General features: G+C 42.8%; 1 protein-coding gene across 1 annotated transcript in view; it reads right to left on the bottom strand.

Annotated features, from left to right (window-relative positions):
* The window catches only part of FGFR2 (fibroblast growth factor receptor 2), a 113,079-nt gene extending 94,343 nt beyond the window's left edge, over window positions 1-18,736 (bottom strand). The window contains 2 exon segments of the mRNA XM_033149514.1: window positions 10,366-10,629; window positions 18,102-18,736. Of these exon segments, the coding sequence (XP_033005405.1) occupies window positions 10,366-10,540 (175 nt within the window). The 5' untranslated portion in view covers window positions 10,541-10,629; window positions 18,102-18,736.
* Window positions 18,737-25,452: the final 6,716 nt, after the last annotated feature.

The following is a 25,452-nucleotide window of genomic DNA, read 5'->3' as shown; positions in this document are numbered from 1 at the left end:
TAATTAGCTGACATGGGGGTGCATGACTTTGAGTGTTTTTAAACCCAAAGGATGCGTCTGTATCATCTCTGCCTTGGCCTGCTTTTGTGACAAGAGAACCTGAAAATGTGTTCACACAACATTAATCACAACTTAGCTGCACAGTGGGACCCACGCAAAATGTAAAACCTTTATTGGCCTTTTAAAAACCGATTAATATTCTGTGCTGAGGACCAAACTAGTCACAAAAGAGCAGCCTTTTGTTTTAGGTTCAGTTGCTGCTGAGTGCCTACAAAGAACAGAGCAAGAAGGAATTAAAAATGCAGCATAGGCTTGAAGTGAGAGAAGCTGAAATGGAACCTTCCCAGGACTGTGCTTTCCGTCCATCCCCGGAAACCATTTTAGAGCCATTTGTCTTTTAAATGCATAAAAACTATGTAGGCTCTGTTGACTGTATGCCTGTGAATGGTGTATGTGACTCAAACTAAGCCTGCAGCCCGCAAGCCGCTTAGTAACTTCAACAACACAGAAAGTGTGTTGTTTCTCACATTTGGGGGCAAAACACACACACAATGGGTTGAAACATGAACTTGTGCAGAACAATCCTATGTGTATTTACTTGAAAGTTCAATGGGGTTTACTCACACGTAAGTGTACATAGGCTTGCTCTCTCAATTATAGTAACTTGAAACTCTCGCTTCCAATGAACTGCTTATTTTAATTAACTGATAATTTCACTGACTCTCTATGGCCACTCAGCCAGTGTTCCAGCATCGTTTCAGAATTAGAAAGCAAGAAACCTCTCCTACGGCCTTAACCATTTTCAAAACAGCAATTTCCAGATATTTTGCTCTATTACCTATACTTAAATGACACAGTCCTTTTCTTTATAAATCTATTTCCAAATAAAATATTTACTTTAAGCAGGAATTAAATATCTGGTTAAATGAGGTACTAAAAGTAAGGAGATTAAAATGTTTCCAGCAAAGTTGGAAAACTGGGTCTACAAAATATTAAGTGTCACGCTGCACTTATTACTTATTGCAGATTGACCATTTGTTGCCTCATCCATTATAAAACCATGACTTCCCTTAAGAGCTCTGGTCCTGTCAGCATTTTCATGGTAAACTCTCTTGTAGCTTGTAAAATGTAATTACAAATTCTCAGGCCACAATAAACTATTTTAAAATTTGGCCATTTCCCATTTTAATCACCGGTCTATGGGAAATAACTAAGCGTGAAGGGTTCTAAGGAGGCTATGTAGGATGCCGAGTGTAGGGTGCCATGTGGGGGTTCCATGAAGCAGCTTCCCCAATCTGGTGCCCTTCCCATTATCTCTAGCTCCCATTATCTCTAGCTCCCATTATCTCTAACCATTGCCCATGCTGCCTGGGGATATTGGGAGTTCAGCAACCTCTAGAAGGCACCACATTTTTCTTTTGATGTGCCTATAGCAGGCAAGAAAACTCCTACCAGTGGCGAAGGTAGGAAATAGAACTGGACCAAGGGGGTTGTCTCTCCCCTGAAGTATCCCTCAAAGCTTTTTAAAGACTTCCTGCCAGTGGGTGGAGACAACCCACATCATGGCTCCCAACTCTCCCCTACAGGAGGTGGTTATCTTCCCTTAGATAGAATAAGTTGCCTTCTACAGAGAGAAATCATTGTTCCATCTACCGCAGGACCGTCTCTATATTGACCCACAGTGGCTCTCTGAGTTTTCAGATAAGGATGTTTTCCACGCCTACCTAGAAATGGAAGAGGCTGGATCTAATCACTTCTTCATACAAAGCATATTCTCTAAAAGTGAGCCAGCAAGATAGAGCTGAAATAAAGCTATCCCAAATCAGTAAATGTAACTAACTTCCTGAATTCAACGTACAGTACAATTTTAAATGAAAATCACAACTACTCCATCTGAAATTCAAGGCTTATATTAAAATCTAGGGTTATATGCAGGAACTCAGATGCCAGTGGTGACTGAATGCAAACACATCTCATTCCACAAAATCCTGAAATTTGGTCCAAAATTACCAATCTCTGCAGGAAATGTAAAGTTCAAAACTTTGAAATTTCAAAAAAAGAAAAGAAAATTATTTCACACAAACAGTTTTGCTTTTAACATATGGCAATTAATAAAAGCCCTAGTAACAACCATGAGAGGAGAATCACAAGATCTGTGAACATCTAAATGCTTCTGTTCACAGTATAAACCTCTTTGAAAAACAAAATGGAAGTTTGGAGGCAACCAAGACAAGAACTTAAGCTTGGGGTCCACGATGTGGCACCAATAGGGGCATAGCGCCCACAGGTACACATTACCTTAGCTCCTCTGAAGACCCCCTAATTTTTAATGGGGGAAAAAACCCTGAGCTTTTACCAAGGGTGGTCCTAAGCGGCTAGAATGAAAAGCAGTCGTCCGAACACTCCACCTTAACCCTAACTCTAATCCTAATCCTCTTTTTCCAAATAAAGCCTTTGGCCCCCGCATAGATGTGCGTTCTGCTTGGGTTTTGCATGCTTTTACATTTTTTGTCTCTTCTTTAAGACTGGGGTGTTTTGCCCAGTTTTTCTATTTGTTTAGTAGGGGTGCTTTGCCTGCTTTGTAAGGGAGATGCTGTCTACTTTGGGGGGAGGGTCTCTGCTTTATGGGGGGGCTTGTTTGAAGATGGAATTCTAAGCATCACCAGTTTTCTTCCGTGAAATGGGTCCTCTGAGGCACCTATGACAGTTTGCTGTGCCCTTGAGCCAAAAAGATGCCCCTAGCCTAAAAACTGTACCTTGGGAAGATTGTAATTACTTTTGTTTCAAAAAGTTTAACTTAGCAATGGTTTTATTTAAAAACCCAGTGAGAGTTTGTCTGTACACCAGCTGAAAAGGGAGTTAAATGCCAAAGAGAGACCAAATTAACTAGCCCAGCAGGTTTCTCAACAGACAACATGAGTGAGAGAAGGTCAGGAGTGAGCTTGCTATTTATCAAATACATGTCTAAACTAATTATTCAATTCAACGAAGTTGTCTTTCAACCAGTATGTGCGGTCAAACCTCCCATCCTTAAGGGTTAACGTCATTAGGGTTCACTCTGTGACAAGAATGTTGATCAGGTTGAAAAGCCTCTCTCAAGACACAAGCATTCCACTTACACAATGCAGAATTAATACAGATTTCCTCCTTTAAAAGAACTAGCAAAAAAGCAACTGTAGGAGGCAAACCGCAGCTCAAGTCTCACTTTTTATCAGGAAGAGTCACTCCAGGGTGATTTACCCTATGATTGACATGTTGGAGATTCCTTAGAATGCAGCCTCATGTGGACCGATCAAGATTGACCGCATTTCCCAGAAAGTAAAATTTTACAGATGTTCAAAAATATCTGTGCAGAAGAAAGCTTGCATACAAAAAAATTAACCTCTTAGCTTCCATTCTAAGTTCTAAAAGAAAATTGTGGGGAAGGGAGAAAGACGTAGAATGGTACCACTTAGCCATGAAGCTCTAAGGGTGACCTTGGGTTTCCCACCAAGCCTAACCTACCTCACAGGGTTGTTGTTAAGATAATATGGTGGGGAGGGAACTATGTACGCCACCTTGAGCTCCTTTGAGGAAAGGTGGAATACAAATACAATAAATAAATAAAATAAATAATATTTCACTAAGCCTACTCTCTTTCCTTTTATTGACACAATGCATGTCTAAAAAAGTGTACAATGTAGGAAAAGCACCAGTACACCATCAGTTCTCTGTATTTAATATGTGGCTACACTACAAACATGGAGCTTGGGAAAACCTTCCATGTCCCAAACCTGTGCTCAGAAAATCAACTGCATGTAGGAATTTTGAAATCTTGATTGTGTCTAGGATTTTTTTTTAATTAAAAACCTTGTCCCCTCTTAATTCAAACACCATTTACCAGCCCAGTAAAAGTGCCATGCATTTAGTTATATCCATTATACAATGAGAGTAACAATTATTAGAACTCTGGTTGCTGTAAGGAAAAGCTGTGGGAATTAGTTATGTTTTTGATCAAGTAAAAAGAACCCCTGCTAGTTTGTATCTAACAGTGTTACTCAACTGATGGCTAAGGCTTCCATCATGGGGGGGAAGCAGTTTCTGCTGTTTCCCATTGTCCCCTCTCCCCTGCAGCCCCCACTGCTAATATGCTCCAGTGGGTTCAGGGACAGATTTAAGAAGGATGCAAGGGCTGTGGTGGTGGTGGTGTAGGAATTTTTCTGATGAAAAAAGCCTTAACTATCAGCTGACACAACCACAGGATACAACACACCAGTTAGTACTTTGTAGTCTCATCTGTTGGAGAAAAAGCTGATGCTAGGATTTTGAAGGCAATGGCCAGGAAGAGCTTATGCCCAGTTACAATCTACCAGAAGACCCTCAGTGTTCAGCCATGGGCTGCTTGTGAAATACCAAAGACCACAGTGGCATACTTTTGGGTTCTTGATCCAGGATTATTATTATTTTGAAATCTGCATTCCATCTAAATTTTCTAGCAATGGCATTTGCTCAGCTCGCATACAGAAATTCCATAGCATTCCATGCCTTGTTACACCTGGAAGAAATTCTAGCACAGATGGCAATGTTTTAATATTACCTGGATGAGATTAGATACTTGGGATTCTAATAACAGGCCCCCAAAACTGGGAGCTACATGCTGGTGTTTCTTAACTACATGTAGCCTAGCTCTGCAGTTACTCGTGCTACTTTACAGCACTTCACAACAGAACACAGTTGTTTAGTCATCTGGGGCTGTGCTGGTGATACTGGGTTGTCGCCGTGACTATGCTTGGCAGCAAACTTGATACCACAAGGTGCAATGGCATGCTTACAGCAAACATATTCCGGTGTACAAATATGGTTTATTATTTGCACAACAGCAGTGCCTGAAGGCTGCTCTCAAGACTGGGGTCTCATCAATTACTATGCAAACAGCAATTAAGACAACATTATGAGAAACTGGCATGCAAAGAACTGATCATCAACACATTTAAAAGTTACTTAACCACCTTGAAAATGCTCCCATCAAAATAATGCCATATAGTGGGTTTAGTGTCATCTACAAATCAAATTAACTGAATTGTTAGTAATTCATCATCCTTGAATGAAATCACATATTCAATCAGATACTCTAAATGCCAAGCGTTTTGAAGTCCCTGAAGATGTGCCAAGACAGAAGCCCCAATGGGGCTCATGAGAGTCTGCTTCATTAAAAAATCCATGCTTGGAAGTTCACTGGATTCCGTCCTTGAATTTTAGGAGAAATATCTTAAAAATGAGAAGATAAAGTTCTTCATCATGGAGCCTACATGAAGGTGCACCCCAAAGATGCCCTTGGCCACAGCCACTACCTGCTCTTCCAGGTGTAGTACCACAAACACCAAAATGTCCCTGAAATGTGTTAATGTTCTATTGCTGTAATAGGTTTTGGACTTCATAAATATTCTGTAAACGAGGTGCACTATAGTCACAACCACACCATGCAGGCATTCCTGAAAGAATCCTGGGAACTGTAGTACATTAAGAGTCCTAGAAATTGTAGCTCTGTGAGGAGTCCCCTAACAACTCTCAGCACCCTTAACAAACTACAGTTCCCAGCATTCTTTTGGCTGTTAGGGTGGTATAAATGTGCTTTAAATGTATGATATGAATGTGATTTCAAGTGTAGTAAACGAAGGGGAGAAAAGCTGCTATACCCACTTCCCTGAGAGTAAGCCTCACTGAACTCAATGGGTCTTACTTTGGAGTAGAGATGCTCATAGGATATGACTGTGTGTTCACCAGTTAAGTATTAAGATGCTATAATATCCATGTGATGTTCCGAGAACTTCCTCTTCAAATAAAATAATATGTTCAGTTTTAAAATAATTTTATAATACCGGTAATTTTGTTTGATTAGGTTAATCAAAATTTAATCCAATTTTACACTCACATTTTTAGAAGAAGTCCCAGGCAAACTTTCCTGGGAGTAAGCCCCATTTTACAACACAGTGGGAGTGGCTCCTAAGTAAGCATGTGCTGGATTCTGATGTTAACCCTATTCACTAAATAATTCCTTTACAGTCACATGAAATGTCTTACATTCTATTCTTGACTCAAGTAGTAAGGCTTAGGAGGATGCTGAGGGTTCTTTGGACCTCCCCCAGAGAATAAGCATGGTTTTTTCCTGCAGAATGTACCACTGAATAAATGACAACTGCATAAAAAAGTAGTGTTTGCAAAAGGAGCTTAGCAAATTATGGCATTTGAATTCCATTATCATCCCACACTTCTGCACCTCTTCTGCCACATGAAAGTTCTTAATATGCCATTAGGTTTGGAAGCCTGTTTTCTCTCTGCTAGTAATTCTCCAGTGTTCTCACATCTGAAATTGTTTCATATATGTAAACGACATTTCTGCCGCAGGAAAAAAAAAATTGGTTGTTTTTCAATAATGCCACATGCTGATAAGATCCAGATTCTGTACAGTAAATATCTAGTCCAGAAGCAAGATGCTTTTAAAATGCACACTCCCTTCAAAGAGCTAATCAGAAGACAATCCCCACCCCTAAAAAGAACGAATAACTACTATGATGACCAAAAAAGTGGGTTTTTGCTTTAGTACAACATTCTGAGCTGGACTGTAGAAACATCCCTGCCACTTTAAGCCTATGATCAGGGGGCTTAGGACTCAGAATAGGAAACAGCCAGCAAAGCAAATTACTGAACATAAACCAAGAAGCACACAAAACTTTCTTTGGAAAACAAGTATAGCAGCCTGCTAGCCCTCATGGATGAGGAAAATCTTGAACACATGTTGGTGATTTATCAGAAGCAAGATGGAGAATGCATTGTTTTTCCATCCTGTTTCATGAGCACCTTATCCCAAAACGACCTCATAATATTGTTAGACACCTTTTCATTCCAACTCCCCCCCCCCTCCACTATTCTAGTCTATACTGATGGCAGCAGCGACTGCTGGTAGTGGAGGTGCAGGGGCGTCGCAGCAACGCACGGCCAAGCGAGCACTCTGTCCCGGGGTGACCGGCGGTGCGTGGGGAGTGGCAGGAGGGGCCGCCGCTTGTCATCCCCATGCGCCGCTGCTCGCTCCGTCACCCCAGGAGCAGCAGCGCAAAGTGTATGCGGTACTGCTGCTCCCGGGGCGACGGAACGAACGGCGGCACGTGGGGTGACAAGCGGCGGCCCCTCCCACCACTCCCACGCGCCGCCGCTCCCTCCATCACCCGGGAGCTGCAGCTTATGGCCCGCCTCCAGCCAGTGGTGAAAAAAGCCGCTGAAAGGGGGGGCTTTTCCCCTTCCAGCGGCTTTTTTCGCTGCTCCGCTCCCAGAGCGGAGCCCGCGGGGAAAGGAGAGGGGCGGGCCAACGAGGGGAATGACACCCCCTCGCTGGCCCAACCCCTCTCCTTTCCCGGGGCAGCTCCGCTCACGGAGCGCAGCCCGCTGTGCTCAGGGAGCGGAGCCCACGGGGAAAGGAGAGGGGCGGGCCAGCGAGGGGAATGACACCCCCCTCGCTGGTTCTACCCCTCTCCTTTCCCTGGGATGGCTCCGCTCACGGAGCACAGCGGGAGAGGGGCAGGCAAGCTGGCCCGGGCGGAGGTGTCGCTCCATGCGCATGCGTCATGATGTCATGCGCACGGAGCGACGCCCCGCCCCCATGGGTGCCGCTTGGCTTGCCGCCCCTGGCAGCCCAGAGGCTAGCTACGCCCCTGTGGAGGTGGAGAAATGAACAGCACATTAACATCAGGACACAGTATAAGCTGTTCTTCATATTATGATAGGGCTTCATCCCTGATCCCTGAATTCCTATCATGCACGCTGGCTGGGGCTGATGGGAGTTGGAGTCCAACAACGCCTGGAAGGCCTCTCTGGAGGGAATAGAGGACCAATAAGATATGCAGCTGCCCTTAAAACAGCAGGGCTTAAGTTGGATGCATTCCCAAGGCAGCAAGCAAGCTGCATGCCTTAAGCATGTCATGAGTCCTGCCTCTTTTAATCTCACCCAATAAAAATGCCATCTCTAGTGGGCTCAGCTGAAGATAGGCTGCACTATCAGTACACTTCATTAAGATTTCCCCCCCCCCCCAGGAAATGCATAATTCAACCAATGTAAATAAACTCAATTTCTGGGTATCTCTGGGAAGGCATGATTTCATATACAAATGAGTAAGCAAAAAGAAACAGAATCAATTATGCACTCCAACAGACGGAGGAGAGGGGTGGGAGAGGGAGGAAGCAAGCCATAGTCTTATATGATATACAGAGGCCAAATCGCCTCAACAAAGCATCTGGGAGAGGACACGTTTCATGAACATTAGACTGATGAGATTGTTTTGACAGTTCAGTTAATATAAATGTGTTAGCTCATTGTATTACAAGATAACAGAAACTATATTAAGAATGCACTAGCCCCCTTACTGTGAGGCCCAGAAGGTGGGGGGGGATAGAGCACAGGGGCCCTCTATTCCATTCAGCATAATGCAAACTTTCTTACTCCCAATACATACACTGTAATCAAAAACATCATCTTAAAATTCCAAAAATACCACAGTTTGAGGAACTAGGAAGTCTGAATGTCCCTAAACGAATATCAGCTCCAGAGGAGAGCTCCAAATGATTATGGCTGCAAAAACCCTCATTTGTACAAGACACAATAGCAATCTGAAGTGTTGTCATTCTTCTGTGTTTTCTTTGGCACGCACCAGCATGCAGATTTTGTTTGGATTTCAGAACACCCCTGTAGCGTTTGCACCACAGGATTTTTCTGCAGCTTAGAAACAATAAGGGGGAAAGTCGCTAGAAAACTAGCAAGAACCAAACATACCCACAAAAAGGGTCCCTTTTTCCATTAACAGCCCAACACAATACGCTACTCATGGACTAAATGTGGCCCCACATGTCTGTTTTTTAGGCCCACCAAGGATTCCCTTCACTTCCACCATACACCATTTATCAACTCGGTGCCGTCCAAGAGTTGCTGTCTTTGAATATTCACAAGTCTTTGGGACAGCTTCCCAAATTCTGGGGTGCACCTTTTGGCAGTACCAGCATACCTCCACAGCCCTAAAACCTACCTTTAGCCACTGCATCTATCTGGGGATGTATCCATAGATTCCCCACACCCGCCCCAATGGCACAAAAGATGCCAGTACTACACCTTCATGGGCTCATAATAATTGGAATAGGGGGCTTGGGATGAAAGGAAATGAAACAGAGAAATCCTTAGCAGGTGTGTAGATAGTAATAAATGATAACGCAAATCTAGTGGTGTAGACATCTATGAGTCCAATAAACATGGCATTGCTCTTTCAAGTAAATTAAGATATATAAACATTAATTGTGATGCATGTGGTTCATGAGACAGCTAAAGGTCACCCCAAATTAATGATAAGTGGTAATAAAATGGCTTTTGTGGTCATTTTTGAGCTATGCATCTCTTTTCAATAGACTACCTGTGGACAAAATTACAATGAACAAACAGAAAGGGATTTTTCCCCCCAAACAAGAGAAGCAATTTTTATGCACAATGTTGCCTTTTTTGCTCTGAAATAGCTTAGCATTTTAAGCATATTTATGAAATTTTGGACTGAATCCCAACAGACTGCTGTTAAATACTATGGTTTAGAAGGTCTTATTCCTCTTGAGAAATGACTAAAACCTTATTTGAGGATGGATACCCCAGTATGAGCCCCTTATAGTCTTTTTCATGTTACTGATGTCATGCTTTAAGGCTGAGTACATGAAGATGACCTTTCAAAAATCAAAGCTTAGCTCAAACAAAATTCATGAAGTTATTTGTAGGCTTAAGTTGTCAAACAATGAATTAAGCTCCCTATTTTGCAAGGATGTACACATCTCCTTAACCAACCAAGAAACAGTGCAAACCTATAAATGTCTATTCAGCAGTAAATCCCAGTTTTCAGTGGCTTTTCTCCCAGTTAAATGTGTACAGAATCGCAATCTTAACTTTCTTAAAATAGTAGTAGCTTACTTGCGAGTTCTAAGGAGGAAAGCTTTGAAAATACTTGTTCTAGGGGTCACACTATAACCAACATGGTAGTTACATATATGTTACCAATACATCCTCCTATATTTTGTCCATGGCCACATTTTCTCCCTTAGCACTGAAGCTGAAATAGTCACACCCGGAATTAGTTACAGCATCATTATTCTGTTGGGTCCAATAGAGCAGTGTCAATGGTAACAACACAGGTGACAGAAAACTAAGTTCCTGTGTGGAAGAGTTTCCACAAGTCACACAAGTGATGAGATCACCTTTGTGCTGGTGGTACATGGTTATTTATACAGAGCCTGAACTTCCTCGGAAATTAATGACCCCATTCAAAAAAAACAAAACTTAAAAACAAACATACAACAACAGTGACTCACCTTCAGGTTCCAAAGTGGTGTCTTCACCAACTAAATTGTATGATGGCCGAGCCAATGAAAATCCAGCCGTGGTGATCACCACCAGGCAGATAAGGCAACATGAATTCCAACTGACCATCTTCTCAATGCCAGTCCCTGATCCTCTTCCATACCTCCATGTGGACTTTACTCCCATCTGAGCTCCTCTACGCAAGCATGGGCTGAAAGGAGCACCTTAAGCCTTGATAATAAGTACCTTCTTACTCCCGATTGCTGCTGATTCTCCTAAGGGAAAAGGAGAAGGACATTTGGTGAGTTAAGGAAACCAGAATTTCTGCATTTAAATTGCAAAATCCCCAATCATGCCTCCGTTTTCATCAATGGTTCAGACAAATCCAGGACCTGCTTATTATTATTATTATTATTATTATTATTATTATTATTGGACTCCAACATAGGCAGTTCCCTGGAGTCCTGAACTGAACTGGAGGGAGAAGTAACATAAGCAACAGGTTGGGTAGGAAACCGAGTGCAAGCCTGTGTGAGCCAAAAAGGCTAGAGAAGCACAGAAAGAATTACAAGGAAGCTCAGAGCAGGATTGCCTGGGTGTTTGCTGATAAACTTTCTCTTCTGTTGGAAATCCTTCACTCTATCAGAAACTGCTACAAATTGCACATCATTAAGCTTTAGCTTCGTTTTCAAATGGATCATCTAAGGCTGAAGAAATATAGTCATAGTGGTCAAATACTAAGTCCATTCTTTTGGCAAAGCCTACATAAGTATCAGTAGGCTCTGGAACATTTGTATTCAAGTTTTACATCTACTGACTCACTGAGCCAATTTAAAGCTACAGAAATAACACATGGCACCTTACTGGATGTTACTACTTTAGTGCAGGCAGATGACCTCCATGCTTGAATATTTCAACACCTAAAGAATTCACCTCACACAGAAAACTGTGCCACTGAAAATAATACCATTTCATCATTTTCCCCTGATGGGCTAGTTTACTGTATTCAGGGAGGTAGTGGTGTTGCCTAGAAGTGATAGAACATGCAATCAACCACGTGCACCCTGAACTGATATAATCAAGAAAGAGTTTTACTACATATGTGCCATATTGCTTTTGTTTCTCTCTCTTTTATATCATAGCCACAGACAAAAAACTAAAATCTCTCACTCAGCCTCACATCTCTATCTGTGAAATAGAAATAGTGACCTGCCTCCAGGGTTGTTCCAAAGGGAAAACAAAATACAGTAATTTTTATTTTATTTTGTTTTGACTATGACAGACCAACAGACCTATGACAGACCTACCTATAACTGGAAAAATACAGTAAAGTACATTTAACGTGATATAAGCAAGAAGGAACAGCAATACGCAACTACCAATCTAACCTTCAAATACTCCTAACATTATGGCTTAGTATACTTTCCCCCTGCTTACATTATACAACATATTCCAGTTTTCATTCTAAAAGCCAAAGTCAAATATTAAGTACAGGCAGTAACTATTTTAGGTGTGTCCAATTGAGATCCGGTCGCCAACATGGGAGAACGGGAGCAGAACGGGGTGGAACAGGGGTAGGGTGCACAGGGGCCAGGAATGGAACCCCATGTGAAATGGTCCAGTATTAAGTCGTCAACAATGCAGGGTTCTAATCCTGAAAATGCAGATTACCAGCTCAAGGCCCCAATAACCGTGCAATATTCTTTACGGTTTAAAACAAGGAGCCCATTATCAGTTTTGAACAGATACACCTGACATTTGAAAATACTCATTCTATACATGCAAAGCAATCTTGCACATTTGCTAGGAAGTAAGTCCCACTACGGTATGTTGAATGGGGCTTATTCCTCAAGTGTGTTTAGGTCTGCAGCTTTATTGAACTAGCAAAGCACAGAAAGTAATTGCACCGTGCATAGTTCCATGAACATTTGCATAGTTCCATGTTTTGTTTTGTTCATTGCATCTGTTTGTTTGTTTGTTTGTTTGTTTGTTTTTAAACTTAAGTAAGAAAAGCTATTTATAACCATCCTATCCTAAACAGTATAAAGGCAGAAAAAATACTCCCCTGGCTATGGGGAAGGGCAGTAGGCTCAGTAGTAGTAGTAGCAGAGCATCTGCTTTTCATGCAGAAGGTCCCAGATTCAATTTGCAGCATCTCCAGGTAGGGCTAGGAACACCCCCCAGTCTGAAACATGGGAGCAAGGGTCTGATTCGGTTAAAGGCAGCTTCCTATGTACGTTTGTACCTGTTGTATGACTATCTGTTATGAAGCATGAAGGCAGCTTCCTCTGTTTCTAAGAAGAGGGAGGAAAAAGCAGCAGCATGGTTGGCCCTCTTGCCTGGAGAGATGCAGCAGCAAAGGCAGGGAAGGAGTTGCTCATTTGGGTGGGGGAGAAGTATTAATGGGACCCATGTCTCCAGGACACATGAATATTTCTTTGTGCTCCTGGGCTGAGGAGTTTTCAGATGCCAGCACATTGCTTAAGGGAGCTACTTTAATCAAAAAATATCTATGAAGTTTGTTTTAAGCAAATAACATTAATTGTATACATGTGCAGGCCCATCGTGTTTCATTTTACAAAATTACCGCATTCTATTTTTGCGCTGTGCAAATCCTTCCATGAATTTGCATGGCAGAAGGCCAAGAATCAATTAGAGCAGACTCTCTCTCTCTCTCTCTTTATCAAGGTACACACACGGCCAGACAATGCAAGATAAAGATAGAGCAACTCAAAGCTCTGTTCAGGGACAGCTAGCCTTACATGGTTTGGAAGTGTACAATAAAGTGCCCTTTCATGCAATTAAGTCTGAAATCTTCCAAACATTCAACTCCGGAGCATTCTGTTCTGGAGCAAGTGATTACAAGACTGAACATTCTGGAGTATGTGATTTGTGGGCTGAAATGCACATTTGTCTATAAAAGCAGTTGTCCTGAAATCAGGAACTCTGGATTCATCTTGCTGACATCTGTAACTGTTATTGCTCAACACTCATATGGCACAGACCATACAAGGGATAGAGTCCCAGTCCAGGAGGCTTGCAAGCTAAACCAGGCAAGGGGAAGCCGGGAAGAAGTGGTGTTGAGGCATGCGTACTGGAAATGGAGTAAATGAGAGCCAGGTGCCAAAGGAGAAGCATGAGCCCATGATTCCTTTTCGCATCTATTGGAGCACCTGCAGCATCTCACCTATGAAACTCAGTCCTTGGTCTCAAGCAACCCACCATTCTTTCATCCCCAGTCCCCTACCTGCAGTATGGACATAACAGCACTTCCACCAACTTAACAGGACACTTATAGAATCATAGAGTTGCAGAGTTAGAAGTGACCCTGAGAATCATCTAGTCCAAGCCCCTGCAATGCAGGAATATGCAGTTGTGCCATTTGGGGATCAAAACTGCGACCTTGGTGTTTTTTTATCAGCACCCACTCCAACCAACTGAGCTTGTAAGGATTGATTGAGATAACGTATGCAAAGCGCTTTGAAAAATCAAGAGAATGGGTTGTGCACACCCACATTCAATGCACAAGAGTGTGAGAGAAGTAGCTGCAATCTGATAAATCAGAGGGCCAATGAGATACACAATTCCGCCAAGGCGACAGCTCCCATGAAAACTCTGTTGGCCTGGATGAGGACAGCATTTACGAAGCACCTTAGTAACTGGACCAAACAAAAACCTCTTTTGTTCCCTCACACAAACACAGCACCCAGACTTCAGGAGGCAAATAAATCAAGCAGCCATGGCAATTATGCTCTTCTGTGCGATATGGTCAGTGATGGATTTCCAGAGGTTATCTGTCAACTGTGCAAGAACAATAGACAAAGCTATTCTCATTTTACCTATTCTGCTCTCATTCCTGTGCTACCCTCTTGAGCACAGCAATAACTCAAGAACCTTTCTTCCCTTTGGATACGGGAGACCCAAATTACAATTACTACTGTGCTCTTTCTTTCTCTCAACCTAACCTACATCACATACTGTGAGTCTATAGGGGTAGGATGCACATGTAAAGAGCTCTGCTCACCCAAAGATCTAGAAGTGGTATGTTATCATGGTGCCCACACTAGTTATCTCAAAGTATATCAGGGGAAAGTAATTATGGGCAAAATCCTTCCAGCTCAATATCTGACATAAAACTGCCAAAACTGGACTATTATTGAGACAATGTATGCTGCCCGATAGAGAAAATGCAATCTAGGTTTTCTAAAGTATTACTTAGTTTTGGCTGCTACTTAAGGAACGTCAAGCTTCAGAAACAGCACATGCAATTCCTTAAAACTTTTACCAGCAAAATCTTTGGTGAAATAAACCCTTCAGTGCACAATATTTTCTTGAAAGGTCACTGTTGATTTGATACTTAAAGCTAGAAAATGGGACTGAGTCAACCTCACATGGCATATTAAAGAAACTGATGAAATATATTATCAATAAAGGGCATGGGAGGCTTAAAAGCATGCAATCCTTTTAACTAAATTTAATTTCTATAGTTGCATAATGGGTTATAGCGCCAACCACAAAGACCCATTTGTTCTGCTCCTACAAACCACCTTAAGTGCTTCTCTTAAACCCATCAGTCCCTCACCAGACTACTGATGCCTTATTACAGGATTCATACTCTCTCTAAGAATATACAAGTTACCCATAACTCTATCTTAATGGAAATATAGACTGTCAGAATTTTAAAAAGGGATATAACATGAGGCTTTCTGGGGAGGGGGGGGGAGAAGAGGAGACAGAAGAGTTTCTTCTATGGAGATGTAACAAAAGTGAGACTAACTTCAACAAAACTACCAGGCAAGGAACTTGAAAGTCCAACTTGATATATTTTTAAAGAGCACAATTCACACTTTCCCTATAAGACATTGGAAGCAATATACCCCTTACACGTCAACAGCAAACTCATCAAGCCTTTGAATTACATAATTCTCACTACATCATTTCCACAGGGAACATTAGCCTCCCCAATTACGGAGTCCCACTTCCATCTCTCCAAGCATATGGGCCTCTCTAGAAGGTGGAGGGTGGCGGGGACCTAGACTCCAGTTCTTTCCCTTATCTTAGCTGCTAGATGGTTTTATAGGGAGACCTCCTACCCTGGGGTAATTATGTACCTATCTCAATGTTTGGCACACAGTCCCAGCATGCTTCTTGGCCTTCAATTCTGGCTTCCTGACTACAATAGCATAATCCCTCCTGGAGTCTCAGGCTCAGTGAAAACCACACGTAGTGTTTATTTTTCCCCTTGAAAGGGAAGTCTTTTTCTCTCTTCTATACTGCCCTATACTGGTGAAGGAGTTGTCAGCCACCCATGATTGATGGCTTGCCTGGCCACCCGCTCATCAAGTCAATTTTCACCTCAGTCACATACCTGCCCAAATGTCTTTGCCAAACTGACAAGCATGGGAAAAAACAGCCTGGGGTTGGAGCCCTACCAAATTCCTTCAAGCTGCCACATTTATTTACTTTTTTTTTTTTTAATGCGCACGCAAACAAGTTGTACTTGTTCTAGAGAGGCAGTAATTAAATTCAAGCCTAAGTATTCATTTTAATCTAGCTCCATTGTTATGTGGGCAGTGTTTATCACTCCCCAGGGAGGTTGTAATTTGCAGAGAGTATGTCATCCAAATCAATACTCTGACCTGTGTATCCTCCCTAGGCATTTAGAGTACAGCCAAAAAAAAAAATCTGTGCAAGTGTGGATCAATGTCCTCCACCAGCTTATAGAAAATTAGCTGTATAGCAATTAAGTGACAGTAGACTGAGTCTGATCGCAGGAGAGTGAAGCGCCACTAACCCCCTTCACACTGCCATCTTCAAAGGGATCGGCTATTAAACATTAATTCTGGATGGTTATTCGGGAAAACAGCCTGGAAGCATCAATAGTTTTGCATTGTCTGAACTTCCTTCATTCACTTTTCTTGGGGACTAGCCTGTTTTTCTCAAAGTCTTCTGCGGATCAGAAAAAGAGAGGGAAATCTGCATTTTAATTGACATTCCACAGAGGTCCAGAGGCCGCTTATTGCAGTCTATTCAAACCAAACAGGCTTTTCAGATGAAAATGAGTAAAGGCAAGTAGAAGATTTACAGGGATTTGGTACAAAAGAGACAATAGGGTTTGAAATGTTGATGGCGCTTCACACCAGCCACATAATGGGCCCCTGTTTGAAAGGCAGTTTTATACACAGTATATATATATATAGGATATCATCTTCTTTTTTAGAGGAAGGAAAATTATGGATCACATCACTAACACACACACAACCTCCCCAAGAGAAGAACCTCCTGTTCTTTTGGTTTGTGTTGTGTCATGTTTCCACTAAGCTCCATGTAAATCACTTCTCTCCATAGGCACAGATTGTTGCAACAGTCACTAAAGGATTCCATGTGGGGGGTTTTTTTGGGGGGGGGGGTTGGGGGGTTGCCTAACTAGGTCCTTCCGCAGCACTATAGGTGAAAGAATCTGCACAGGCTACAGGTTTTGATGTGTTCAGCATCGCTAAAGCCCGGTTCCCCTTCTTCCTGCAACTGAATAAACTAGATCCCCTCCAATTCCCCCCCTCTTCAAACAAAAGCCCTTTAATGCCACGCCAATTAAATCATAGCTCTACAATTTGGGTCCTGTTACAACCGTAAAAAATCCACAATGATTCCTTTTCTTTATGGAATACATTTTACATATCATCTTATCTGGAAATATAAACAGGGATGGGGGCTCAGTCAGGGTTTGGTGCCTAAAAAAAATAAGCTGCCAAGTGAAAACCTCTGACCTAGGAACAACTGTCCTTTAAGGCAGCTCTGCCAGCATGGGGAGGCACTCTGCACATGCTCAGTAGTTCATCTTGTTATCTTTCCAATGTCCCAAGCCCTGGCAACAGTTTTTAAAGCAGGTACACCTTTGCTCAGATTAATGAACTCAATAGGCTAACATGCCAGACGAGGATGAAATATGCATAACAATACTATTTAAACTTTTTTACTATGGAGAAGAAGAAGGGGAGAAGAAGTTGTTCAGAACTTCGCCAGCTTCTTGAAAGAAAACAACCTTGTCACCACCACCTTTGCCATCCTAAGCACTTCCACCTGGGCGCAAAGCCCCCAGGAACCCTTGGAATTTACGCGCTTCCAAATCCATGTGCTAAACCGCAGCCTCGCCTGCCATGCCATCTAAACCACATCACCATGGAAGACCACTGAGCGAAAAGCGCCGTTCGCGAAGGGCTAAAAAGTAGAGGCTGACGACGGAGGAAGAGAGGGGTGCAAACTGTCAACGGCAAGAGGAGCGGGAAGGATCCTTGCGGGCGCCCTTTCGGAAAGGAGCTCCTGTGCTCCCAGCCCTTCGGGTGGATCCAAACCCGCGCCAGGCCCCACGCCACCTGTGGGGGCCACCGATCAGACCCACGCAAAATATGGAGGGCGTGCGCTTACTACGCCTCGGAAGTTGCCACATGTCGCTCAGCGAAAACATCCCAAATACTAGGCTGCGCGACGTCGCCGCTCCGGGAGATGCCCCGGCTTTGCAGGGGGAAAGCTCTTGCAAATTTCGATCGCGCAAGCGGCACACACGTTGCTTCACAAATGCACAAAGCGATCGCACGGAGGTGGCCCAGGGAGCCTCACTCCTGGAGATCCTGAGGGTTCCTCTCTCTCTCTCTCTCTCTTCCCCGATCGCCCCCCCCTTTCTTTTCCTTCCCTTTCCTTCCCTGGCCCCCCTCTCCTCTCCACTGCAAGCCAAGCCTGGTCCAATTACCTGGTATGAAAAGGCTCCGCGTAAGCGATCCGCTCTTCCTTTGCAGCAGGCGTGTGTGCGGGATGAAGCCCGGCGGCGCCGAAAGCCTTCTTTTTCCCCGCAGCCGGGAGAGGAGGAGAAGGAGAGGAGCACCTCTCCGTAAAGAAAAGGAGAAGAAAAAAAGCCCCACGATCTCGCCTCTCCGCCTTTACTCCGCGCGCAGCCGCTCCAACCCGTCACTACGAAGCCCCGGACCCGCGCGGGGAGACTGGGCCACCGTCGCCCCCATCACCGCTGGCGATTCCGGCGCCCCCAAACCTCTCCAAAAAAAAAATGAAAAAGCTGGACGGAGCAGCAGAACGGGGCTGCGTTTGCTCTTTTTATTTAGAGAAGGAAAAACTAAAAGGGTTGAGAAAAGGGAGGCAAGCAGTGTGTCGCGCTTTTTCTTTTTCTTTTGCTCTTCTCCACTTCTCTAAAGATCCAGGTTTAGGGGGAACTTTCCCAAAAGTTGTCGTTGCTCAGAAAAAGGAAAAAGCACAGCTGCCTTTAAGTCCAGATCCAGTCCATTCAGAATCCCTGTTGCAAGCAAACTCGAAAACTTTATCAGGTCTACAAGCCCTTTCTCTCTCCCCCTCTCCCTCTCTCTCTCTCTTTCTTCCCCCTCCTTCCTCTGGTCACTCCCCCGAAGTTGAAACCTGAGCCATTTCCTGGACAGTTCCTCTGCCAATCACAGCAGTTCAGCAATAGTTGAACTCCGTAGGCTCTTCCCCCTCGCACTGGAGATGCATTAAGGAGAATAGGGCTCTCTTTCTCTTTCTTTCTTTCTCTCTGCCTCTCACTCCCGCAACCTCATAGACAGCACTCAGGGGGAACACGCCTCCAAGCGGCACCACAAAACCAGCAAGCAAAGAAGTAAAATAAAATGTCATCTCTGCACACACACACACACACAAACAAACACACAGCCTACTGGTGTATTGCTGATATTCACAGCCTTGACTGGAGTTTGAAAATGATTTTGCAGCTCAACATCTTAGACTGTGCTGTAGATGCTTAAAAAAAAAAAAAGATTTCAGATAATTGAGTGATCACTTTTTGCCCTCTGGAATCTCCACCACCTGGTGGGCGCATGGATGACCCACTGAAAATGTCAACACACAAACACACGCACATCAATACCAAATAGAGCTGTTTTGCGTGGTAGCAAAAATCACTTTTGTCTAGTCCGCAGGGACATAACGTTTTGGGAAGATGACTAATCCGTAATTAATTCCTTGTTGTAGCAGCACTGGGCATAAATGGTCAAAGAACGTAAACTGAAATGGATGCAGCATTCTGCTAGCACGGCATAGCCTAGTAACATCTTGTAGAAGCCAAGATGTGAGGGGGTTAAGGAGAAAACAAAGAACAGAGAAAAAACGGTTCCTGATAACAGGGGAGGAAAAGAATCGGATTTGAAAAGATAAATCTCTCTCCCTGCCTCCCACCCACCCACACCAACAAATTTTACCAAAATATTGGCACACCGAACACAGATTCGTAGAGTTGGAAGAGACCATGAGGGTCATGTAGCCCAACCCCCCTGGCAATGCAGGAATCTTTCACCAATGTGGGGCTCAAACCCACAACCCTGAGATTATGAGAGTCTCATGCTCCACCAACTGAGCTATCCCAGTATGTTCCATATGTCCATAATCCATTGGGAAATTCTCATGTGTCTGTTGAAATTAGTCTGTTTCTGTTAATTTCAATCTCAATGTTTAAAGGAAAACTTCCAGTTGGATTTTGCACAGAAGTCAGAACAACCTTAGATCAGCTTTCCCCAACCCCTGGTGCCCTCCAGATGTTTTGGATTACAACTCCCATTTGCCCTAGCCAGCAAGGTCAATGGTTAGGGCTGAGATTTGTTGGGTGAAACATCTGGAGGGTGCCAAGTTGGGGAAAGACTAGTTTAGATTTTAGGTTTCCTACATGAAAACACGGGGGGGGGGGGCGACACACAAATAAAACATATGGAAACAGACACTTCTAAATCCAAGTTGCAACACTAAATGACCATATCATATTCATTCATTGTCACCATCTATTAAACCTAACACAATCAACTTGGTTGGTCTCTAAGGTGATACTGGAAGGAATTTATTTTTTATTTTGTTTTGACAATCCATCACAGAATTAGATGTGCTTAAACCTACTTAAAGCAATGGACTTAAGTGCCCATAACTCTACATTGAATTGCTGCCATGATCCTGCAGACTGCAAGTACATGGTGGGACTACTCCTGAGTAAGCCAGTAACTTGAGGGGTACATCATGAGAACTTGCAGAATTGCTTAGCTTTCTTTGTATATATTATGAAAGCAATAATCATGTTGTAACCATACCCCCAAACTCTCAGTCTCCAGTCCCTCCAATATCAACCTTGGTGGCTCAGAAGCAACTAGTAGGGCAATGAAGCACACAATCCCAATTCTGCATGTTCAAGGGTATGGAGAATTTGCTGTGTGTCTGTGTGGGGGGGGGGAGACCCAAAGAACCTCCCCAACAAAGGCTGTATATGGGCAAATTCCTTTCCTAGGAACAGAAAGATAGAAACTGTCATGAAGTGATGATAGCGAGAGGGTGGGAGGGAGGCTATTGATAGCTGGGAAATACAAATACAGTAGAAAAGATACCGGTAGTTGGTCTGAAAAATGCAGCTAACAATGGAGAGCTGTTGGGAAAGAGAGGTGGGGAAAATGAGGGTTACCCATGGGACCGCAGACCAATTTCTGAGTCTGAGGAGAAAGAATTTTTGGAGGAAATTGATAGGAGATAGTTGGCCATCCACAGGGGAAAAAGAGGGGAAAGGGGAGAGAGAGAGAGCGCGCAAAATTACAACACTGCATACTGATAAAACCACTGTACTTGAAAGGCAAGAGGAAGAGAAAGAAGGGACATTTCTCAAATAGACTGAAACTGTTGTCGCACAAAGCAGATATTACTATCATAGTGTGAGCATGTGAACACCTGAACACTTTACTACTACTATTCCTGCTGTGTGCCAAGCCGTGGTTTGTCTTAAGGTGTCCTCTGAACAAACCATGGTTACAGCTTGTGCTTTATCTGGGGCAAAACAAACTATACACCTGGACTTGGGTGCCATGCTGAGCTAAGCAATGGATTACCTCGCCCCAGTGCAGCTACAGCAGGACCAGAGGTAGAGCAAAGCAGCTTAATCTCTTCTTCTGGAATCCACACATTCATGCTCAACCATGATTTATTATTACTATTACAACTATTTATTTAGGATTTGTTTATTTGTTTATACATTTATTTTTTATCCCACCTTTCTCCCAGTCTGGGACTCAAGATGGCTTTTGGTTTGTGTTACATAGGTAAAGGTAAAGGGACCCCTGACCATTAGGTTCAGTCGTGGACGACTCTGGGGTTGCAGCGCTCATCTTGCTTTATTGGCTGAGGGAGCCGTCGTACAGCTCCTAGGTCATGTGGCCAGCAGTGCACGGAAACACCGTTTACCTTCCTGCCAAAGCGGTACCTACAGTATTTATCTACTTGCACTTTGACATGCTTTCGAACTGCTAGGTTGACAGGAGCAGGGACCGAGCAACGGGAACTTATCCCGTCGCGGGGATTCAACCCGCTGACCTTCATATCGGCAAGCCCTAGGCTCTGTGGTTTAACCCACAGCGCCACCCGCTAATACTTACCAGGTTATAGAAACTTTGTACAATAAGTTAGGGCAAAACAGTAGATTGCTTACACCCAGAAAACATATGTTTTGAAATGCAGGAAAATATAATATGCCCAAAACATAGCAAAAATTTGTGTGTGTGTGTGTGTGTGTGTGTAGAGGTAACAATACAGAAAAAAGGGGAAGCAGATGCATGTTTTAAAAAGTGATGTAAGCAAGAATGTTAAGACACATCAGTATGTTTATTGAGAGTGTTGCAGGGACATATATTACGTCTCTACAGGATGGTGGGGTGATGGTGGTGTGTTGTTGTTTTTTTACCAAGAAGAGCTCTCCAGAGTGTCAAATGAATAATCAGTTTTGATAGAGGCAATTTGACACACGTGTGCCAATATTGCTCAGGGAACATTTTAAGTGTGAATAAAGGGATGATCCTTACCAAATATATTGTTACAATGGAAAGGTCACTGTCCCTTTTGTAACGTGTTCAAGATTTTTACAAAATCTTTTCACAGTTGAACTGCTGACAGCATTTCTTAGAGAATATTCATCAGTAAAACAATACATTGTCTTTGGGAGCCAATCCAAACATTTGCCTTGGATAGCAAGTACCCTGTTTTCAAATATAGGGAATAGGTGCAGCAAGAAAAGGCCAGGGCCAGACAGTTTATTGCCAGTCCCCCATTGATTTTTTTTTGTTTTTTGTCACTTAACAGCACAAAAAATAATTGCTGAAGTGGGTAATCTAAAAGAAAAAAACGATGTTCATTTTGTGCCATTTGAGGAGAATTTTTCATTTTAAATTATTTTCAATATTTTGGTTTAATCTTTCTTTATTTCCAACCTTAATTGTTCTTTCACTGTTAGCCACTTTTCTTTTGAAAGCAGAACATGTGTATTTTAGAAGGCTGTTGGCAAAAACACATTTTCAAGGAGGAAAAATAAAATCTGCCCATACCACGGCAAATCAAAACCACATTTTATCATTTTTAAACTCCTCTTTATTTATGACCTATTTTGAAATGATTTTAACTAAACAATCTCAATTAAATTATTTCTACAGCCTTATTACCATCACTAAAACATAAACAAAGCCTGAGAAAGTGTTTGCTTTCATGAGTTAATGGTGAATATTCAATTTTAGATCGAATCCTTAATGATACCACGAGGATTTCAGAATTGTTGTTTTAAATCTAATTATTATAGTTCCAGATAAGTGTTTGGCATGATTTAAATACAAAAATGGAGAAGTTTAACCACACATTTATGTGAGAGTAAGTCAATAAGATTGCATTGTTAGATAGTGTCAGTTTATACATGCTTATGAATTATAATTCAACAAGAAGAGTATCAGAGTCCAGTGTAAACATTTAAGATGGACTGTTCTGAAACACATCTATTTAATTTTTACTGACATATTCACTCATATGCGTGCAGAGAAATAGCCTTCCACATATAAATAGACTAGACAAGGAAGGCAATAAGTTACTTTATTGGGGAAAAGCACATACCCAGCATTGATATAATATATGCATTAGTTTCCTCCAAAACCCTCACCAGCAATGCTGTTTTGGGTAGTCAGAAGCCCACTACTAAGGGATGCAGGTGGTGCTGTGGTCTAAACCACTGAGCCTCTTGGGATTGCTGATCAGAAGGTTGGGGGTTTGAATCCACATAACAGAGTGAGCTCCTGTTGCTCTGTCCCAGCTCTTGCCTACCTAGCAGTTTGAAAGCACACCAGTACAAGTAAATAAATAGGTACTGCTGTGGCAGGAAGGTAAACAGCGTTTCTGTGCACTCTGCTTTCCGTCACGGTGTTCCATTGAGCCAGAAGCAGTTTAGTCATGCTGGCCACATGACCCGGAAAGCTGTCTGTGGACAAACGCCGGCTCCCTCAACCTAAAAGTGAGATGATCACCGCAACCCCATAGTCGCCTTTGACTGGACTTAACCGTCGATGGGTCTTTTACCTTTACTAAGGAAACACATATTTCTAATCATGATTTGACATTTGTGCTTACAACATTTTTTAAAGGTAGTCATCATATTCTGCTGTTCTTGTTTCTTTATAAAACATGGTCACACATGTGCATACCATATTAACAGAGCCAACAACCATCTCAAGTTCAGACTCAGCTCTACAATGACAGAAAAACAAAAGCAACTTAAACTGCTTTTACATTGACTCAGGATACCTTCCCCTGCTTTGGCTCATATTTATGTTCAGATAGACAAAGATAACAGGTTAAGGCAAACAGGAACCACGTTTCTATCAAGTCTATGTTACCTCTTTCATCTCAAAGAGAGGCTTTCCAATCCCACTATCTATCCCCTAAACTTTATGAAAATTATCCAAGTGGCATCAGCAGTACGTTCAGAGCAGAGCTGATGAGTAACTGATGACAAAATTGGTTTGCCTTAAGCCTAAAGTGAAGATGGTGAATCTGTGACTCTCTAGATATTATTGAACTCCAACTTCCACCAGCCCCAACCAGTGTGGTCAATGGTCCAGGATAAGGGGAGCTGTAGTTCAAAACCATTTGGTTCCCCGGATTTGCCTTAAAGGGTGATCACTTATTCAGGGGAAACAGAATGAGATATGAGTTCAGGGATATAAAAATAAACAAAAATAAACAGTGAGCCAGCTTAGCTAAGATGAACTAAGCAGTGCCAGGGATGTAAAATGCAGTGTGCTTCTTGCCCCCATCTGCATTTCAACCAGTATTGCATGGAGCTGTTCACATCAGCGAGGGGGGCAGGGATGTCTCCACCAGACGCACATGACCTTTTTTGTTTCCCAGCCCCTGCAACCCACCTAGAACTACTATTCATTAGAATGACTGAATTGTAGGGCTGGGTGGGATCCCAAGGGTCATCTTGCAATGCAGGAATTACAGTGGAAGAAACCCTGACAGATGGCCAGCCAACCTCTGTTTAAGAACCTCCAGTGGAGGACAGTCCTTCACCACCTAACTATCATCTGCACTTGTGTGCTCATATGTGTGCTGGCTGTTAGGCTATATATGTTCATATTAACACTTAATCCACATCCAATTTTCTAATCAGATTGAAGCTGGTCTGGTGGGGGGGATCAAACAGCAGTATTTGTCAAGGGTTGATATGTATTGGGGCTAATGTTGTGCAAATGCAATTTTTAAAAATGGGAGCATACTAGGTGTGGAGTAAGCAGTAATGTGAACATACACTAAATTATAGGAAACTACAGCTGCCTAATCCTCCTTAGGTTTATGTGTGTGGTATGGAAGCTGCACTTCTCAGGATAGGATTGTGTTGTGAAGAATTATCAAAACAGCAGAGAGTATTATTGGCTGTTCACTCTCTACCTTAGAACGTATCTTTACCATCAGGAGCCACAGAAAGGCACTGGATATATCAAGAGACCCATAGCACCCTGGTCACTGTTTCTTTGAGCTTCTGCCATCGGGACGGAGATACAGAACAATGAAGGCGAGAATGAGCCGTCTCAAGAACAGTTTCTTTCCTAGAGAAATTTTGGCCTTAAATGGAAACTTTGGACTCTGAAGTCATCTTATTTTATTTGTTATATTGTCCTGTATTGTACTGTGTTTATTAGTATTTTTAAATTATGTGGAGTGCCTTATTTGAGTAGATATAGCAACCAAGGGATTTCATTGTTCCTGCAAGGGGACAATAAGAC

The sequence above is a fragment of the Lacerta agilis genome, chromosome 5 (genome assembly GCF_009819535.1).
Source record: "Lacerta agilis isolate rLacAgi1 chromosome 5, rLacAgi1.pri, whole genome shotgun sequence".
In the NCBI taxonomy this organism is placed as follows: Eukaryota; Metazoa; Chordata; class Lepidosauria; order Squamata; family Lacertidae; genus Lacerta; species Lacerta agilis.
Note: the sequence above shows the minus strand (reverse complement) of the source record. Positions and strands in the feature narration are given on the sequence as shown.